Source organism: Malus sylvestris, chromosome 9 (assembly GCF_916048215.2).
Source record: "Malus sylvestris chromosome 9, drMalSylv7.2, whole genome shotgun sequence".
Taxonomy (NCBI): domain Eukaryota; kingdom Viridiplantae; phylum Streptophyta; class Magnoliopsida; order Rosales; family Rosaceae; genus Malus; species Malus sylvestris.
This window is the reverse complement of record NC_062268.1, coordinates 29,996,946-30,003,035: the sequence shown is the minus strand read 5'-3', so window position 1 is coordinate 30,003,035 and position 6,090 is coordinate 29,996,946. Positions and strand designations below refer to the sequence as shown.

Genomic DNA, 6,090 nt, shown 5'->3' with positions numbered 1-6,090 from the left:
GAAGTTTGAAGAATTACTAATTATAAATTTTTGAACGAATGAACTTATTTAAAAAAAAAATAGAAACAATGCAATAAAATTTTGAGTTTCATGAAGTAAAGTGACGACTATTAAATTTCAGGGAGTAAAATGAAATCAAAATCAAGTTTCAAGAAGTAAAAAGTGACAATTTTTTAATTTTAAGAGGTAAAGTGAGATCGAAATCAAATTTCAAGGAACGTAGTTAAAAATAAGTTAAAATAAAAATTTTATAATCAAAACCACCAAACAGCACCGTTTTGATCGCCACCTAAACCCAAAACCCTAATTAAGCGCGCCTCACGTTTCAATTGAGTTCACTGTGTGTGTACCAACATAGCCAAAGTAGAGATGAAGAAAACTGGGAGAAAGTTCGACGGAGAAGGGAGGTCCCTCTCCGACCAAAAGCAGAAGGTTCTCCGTTGTCGTCTGGAGACCTTCAAGCACCTCCGCTCCACCTCTCTCGACGAAATCGTCGACAAACTTCGCACTAATTACAAAGACTACCACCGCATCAAGCTCCAGTCTTTCATCAAGTTGGTCCAGAAAACCCTAGACTCGCCTTCCTTCAAGCAATCCAAAACCCTAATCCATGTCAGCGACCTAGAAGACGACGAAGACGAAGATGAAGAAGTGGACCATAGCAATTCCAAGAGACGGCGGAGGGCCACTAAAATGGAGGAGAGATTGCAGCGGATAGACACTGCGCACGTCAGAAGGATTCGCCAAAGCAATGGTGACCGTCAATCTACATCGTCTGATGATGATTATGAGGAGGAGGCGTTGTCGACATTGGACGACGCCATATATAGCGAGAATGTGGAACCGAAGTTTGATGTGATGAAATCGAGCCTCCGAGCATCGTATATGGGATCCAACAGTGCCTTGAAGCCCAAGGCGCCCGAGGACCAGAAGGAGAAGAATGTAGAAATTGAGCTTCCTGGTCGCGAGAAAGTTGGGTTGATGAGCGGAAACGGAGGGCAAGGGGGGCGAGAAACATTTCAGGAACCTGAAGCCAAGGGATCGGTTTCCAGAGGTGTTGAGGTGAAGGGGAGTGAGGGGCCGAGGTTTAGAGACTTGGGTGGGTTGGAGAAGGTGATAGAGGAGCTGAAGATGGAGGTGATTGTGCCGCTTCGCCATCCGGAGCTCCCACGGTGGCTCGGAGTTAGGCCAATGTCTGGGATTCTGTTGTATGGCCCGCCCGGGTGTGGCAAGACCAAATTAGCTCATGCCATTGCCAATGAAACCGGCATTCCCTTCTATAGGATTTCTGCCACCGAAGTAGTCTCTGGTGTTTCAGGTATTAGCATTACTCACTTCATAATTTCGATGACTGAATCATTCAAGCTGAAAAATGTTGTGCTGTTAAGGTTCTTATGTTTGTGAAATCTGTGTTGTAAAATTGTAATTTGTAATAAGTTGCCATGGGTATCATAAATTGTAGGTGCATCTGAAGAAAATATACGAGATCTTTTTTCTAAAGCTTACAGAACTGCCCCTTCAATTGTATTTATTGATGAAATTGATGCAATTGCTTCGAAAAGAGAGAGTTTGCAGCGTGAGATGGAGAGGCGAATTGTCACACAACTAATGACTTGTATGGATGAATCTCATAGGCTTGTACAACCGGCTGATGAAGATTCCAACTCGCAAATTTCAGATAACAAGTCTGGCTATGTTCTTGTAATTGGAGCAACCAATAGGCCTGATGCTGTTGACCATGCTTTAAGGAGACCTGGCCGATTTGACCGTGAGATTGTTTTAGGCGTTCCAGATGAAAATGCTAGGGTTAAGATTCTTTCTGTACTTACTCGCAATCTAAAACTTGAAGGTTCTTTTGATCTTCTTAAAATAGCCAGGTCTACACCAGGGTTTGTTGGGGCTGATTTGAAAGCCCTGGCTGACAGGGCCGGTAATATTGCCATGAAAAGGATTATACACAAGAGGAAGACTGATATGTATATAGATACTATGGACGAGGAATGCAATGAAGAGTGGTGGATGCAACCATGGTTGCCTGAAGAAATGGAAAAGCTCAGTATTATTATGGCTGATTTTGAGGTTTTCCAAAATTAACTACCTTTACCCTTTCTCCCCATGTTTTGACTTAGATAGTTACCTATTGAGGTAAAAACCAGTTATTCTTATTTGTGCATTAAATTTCTCGTGGTAATGGTGTTATCATGTTCATTTCTGCAGGAAGCAGTTGAAGTGGTTCAGCCCTCGTCCAAAAGAGAAGGGTTCTCTGCAATTCCTAATGTAAAATGGGAAGATGTTGGTGGGTTAGATCTTTTAAGGGAGGAATTTGATCGCTATATTGTTAGGCGTGTTAAATATCCTGAGAACTATGAGGTAATTCTTATTTTCATTTTCTGTTGTTTTATCTTTTTTTCCTAATCTCTGTGTATGTGTTTCCAGATTAAGATGTTTGTTTCTTTTATTCAAAACTTTGTCTCGGAATGGCAAGTACATTGTGTGTTTGTAGAAGAAAGTTATATTTTTTGTTTAAAAAATTGTGCCTTGGAATGGCTTGATATGATCTAAAAGATCTAGGACATAATTACTGATGATCAACATGAATCTTCTTTACCCATTTCTTCTACTTTTAAATTTTACTAATGATGCTCAACTCTCCACACTTCATAGCTCATTGATTATGGTGCATACTTCGATAGAAAATTATTTTTCATCTGCATGTGGTACTTTTAACCCAATTTTCGTTCAGAACATATTTTCTGCGGCATTTATGGCTAGTGAAATACAATATTTACAGGATGGCGTCACATTCCTTAGTAAGCCAATACCGTTCACTAATTGCAAGTAAAAAGAGCCTAACATGTCACCTTAAACATATCTCAATTGGTGAAATGGCTTGCTTGGGTGAGGTTTTGGAGAACTTACTAATCTATGGAAAAGAATAGAATGCCAAACATTTTCATTAGCTGTTTTTAACTTTATCGAAAAAGTTGCTCGCTTCGCTAAAACATGACTATCACCAGAAAGAACTATCAGAGAAATTTGATGTAATTCTTACTGAAACACATTGTGAACTTTGAGAAACTTAAATAAAAACATTACCCTCGGTTGAGACTTATTGATGTATTGCGCGACATGCTATATGTGAATATTTAGTATTATATGGCATATATTGTTGGGTCACTGCTTCATACTGTATTTCTGCATGTACCTTCGTCTATTTATTTGTTTTATTTAAGTCTGCAGTCAAGTGGCTAATTATGATTTTGAAATGATTTGTGCTTTCAGGAATTTGGAGTAGATTTAGAAACAGGATTTCTGCTCTATGGGCCTCCTGGATGTGGTAAAACACTGATAGCAAAGGCTGTCGCTAATGAAGCAGGAGCAAATTTCATTCACATTAAGGTCGGCCATTGACTTTTCCGGATGAATGTTATTGAAATATTGAGTTATTAATGTAGGTTGCAATAACAGTGGACATTCAATGTATGTTTTTGCATAAGTTGAGAGGATCCATTTGGTTGACATGGCTTTTTTAACTGGTTAGGGCCCTGAACTTTTGAATAAATATGTTGGAGAAAGTGAGTTGGCAGTTCGGACATTGTTTAGTCGCGCGAGGACATGCTCACCGTGTATACTTTTCTTTGATGAGGTTTGTGATTCTCTCATTGACAAATGTTATTAATACTATCGGCTCCATAGGCTTGTATCATTTCATCTGAACATTTAATTATATAAAGGAATAGATTACTGGATTATCATGATGAAGTTGGATTCAATTTTATGTAGAGAGGATTGCGTTGGAGTGTCATTAACAACTGTTGGTCCTACATAGTGCTAGAATGAGCCTCATTTCACATCACCATAGCATTTGAGAAAGCTAAACCTTTGGAATTTCCTTTCTGACCTCCGAATGCACTGGTTGAGAAGTTAACTGAATGAAATTTTCTTGAGCTCATTACCCTTCTGAACATTTGGCGTTCTTCTTGTGTCATTCACCTACATGTTTGTAGCTTCTTGTAAAAACTGATAGGGGGACCTGCTTGGAGAGAACAGTGTGTAATAGCAGGAGTTGTTTTAATTTCACTGATTTAACTGAACTTTCTACATACTTTTGTGAGCATCGACATTATTGCCGGGTGTTGACACTGATGTGATGTCCACCTTGTCTACTTACAAAAATCAGACACGAGGACAATGCATGTGTGCGTGTTTTTTAATTATAAGTTTATTATAGGATTATAGGATACAGATCTATCTAATGATGTTTAATATCTCATTTGTTTTAGAACTCTTTCTGAACACTTTACATTGAATTTCTTTGAGGTATCCAAATGATTGTTTGAAACTAGGTGCATTACACTTCATGTCCTCACGTATCTTGACATGGAATGATGTCCTACATTTCATAGCCTATTAAAGCTTTTTCCTTCACTTATTGACAGGTGGATGCTTTAACAACAAAGAGGGGGAAAGAAGGGGGATGGGTTATTGAGCGGCTACTGAACCAGGTAAATTAATTGCAAAGGTAGTCTTGAACTGACTGCCTAGAAAATTATTCGTTTTTCATTCATTTATGAATAGAATGAACTGACTGCCTACAATTGCAGCTACTTATAGAGTTAGATGGCGCAGAGCAGCGACGAGGTGTATTTGTAATTGGTGCCACTAATAGGTAAAGCTCATTTATTTATTCTTCAGGTTTAGTTGATATGAAGGAATATAATTCTGCATCTCTTACATGTGATACCTTGTGTCAGACCCGATGTAATGGACCGTGCTGTTCTGCGGCCTGGTAGATTTGGTAAACTTATTTATGTCGCCCCTCCCACAAAAGATGAGCGTGGTTTGATCTTGAAAGCTCTTGCAAGGAAGAAGCCTATTGATGCCAGTGTAGATTTGAGTGAGATTGGACAAAGGGAAACATGTGAAAATTTTAGTGGAGCAGATCTTGCTGCACTGGTTCGTCTATGCTTAAATATCTATTCTATTATGTCTTTTGTTTGTGATGTTTAAGTTTAATATTTCATTTGGAGTTGAGTTTTCCTTACCTCTGTTTGATTGGCGGGGAGGAAAAAAAGGGGAGGAGATGTGATTGGGATTCTCTCTAACATATCAATTGGTGCAGATGAATGAAGCTGCTATGGCTGCTCTTGAAGAGAAATTGACATTGCCTGAGAGGAGTTCGGATGCATCTCCATGGACGATAAAAGAATCTCACTTTGAGCAAGCACTGGCTAAGATGGCACCATCTGTAACTGACCAGGTACGGATAAGTACTGCCAATGCTTGATTTTCACATGCCTAATACCTTCAACTAAACAATTCCTTCTCTTTTCTTTTTCTTTTTTTCTTCTTTTTCGTAACACGATTATTGAAGTTCCATTTTCCATTGCTTTGTAAACAGCAAATGCAATACTACCAGAGATTTGGTGAGAGCCTCAAAGCACCAAGAAACAAAACATAAGCCACAAGTGTCGCATTGAAGAGTATGTTGTAAATGTTCTTAGAGCAACAGTGAGAGAGAGAATGTGAGAAGAAAGCAAATTTTGATATCAAATATAACCAAAAATGATTTCATATCAAATATATGTTGATAACTTCATGTATAAAGAGCACATGCACATTATGTTGGTTCGTACATAAACCGCAATCTAGCTGTTTTTTCTTTCTTGAAGGAAGACGATGAGGAAAAACAAAATCGAAATCACAGAGAATTACTAAGCCCAAAACCAAGATGACGGCACCGGGAACAAATAATATCAATGCCATCAAGCGAAAGCAAACCCAGCAAGAAACCCAATGGCCGTGCGCAATCCGAATTCACATTTTGACGGTGGTTAATGGTTGAAAAGTAGTGACAAGAAGCAATATTCGAGCATGAGGGAGGACATAAGACCCAAATCTGGGACAAACACCGACATAAACTAAGACAAAGCTTTGAACTAAACTCAACACAAGCTCAAAATAAAGAGACCAAAAATCAAGGGCCAAAGCAAATCAGGGAAGATGGAGAGAAGTTGTGGAGATAAAATAAAAAAGCAGGCAATTAGCAATAAAAATAAAAATTAAAATAAAAAATCCAAACAAAGTAGG

General features: G+C 38.7%; 1 protein-coding gene across 1 annotated transcript; it reads left to right on the top strand.

Annotated features, from left to right (window-relative positions):
- The first annotated feature begins 317 nt into the window (after window positions 1–317).
- Window positions 318–5,607, top strand: LOC126582050 (cell division control protein 48 homolog C-like). Its single transcript, XM_050246019.1, has 10 exons — window positions 318–1,318; window positions 1,463–2,079; window positions 2,218–2,370; window positions 3,283–3,399; window positions 3,542–3,646; window positions 4,440–4,505; window positions 4,605–4,669; window positions 4,755–4,956; window positions 5,123–5,260; window positions 5,402–5,607. The coding sequence occupies exons 1-10, from the start codon at window positions 370–372 to the stop codon at window positions 5,459–5,461; spliced, it is 2,472 nt and encodes an 823-aa protein (XP_050101976.1). The 5' UTR covers window positions 318–369; the 3' UTR covers window positions 5,462–5,607.
- The last annotated feature ends 483 nt before the right edge of the window (window positions 5,608–6,090 follow it).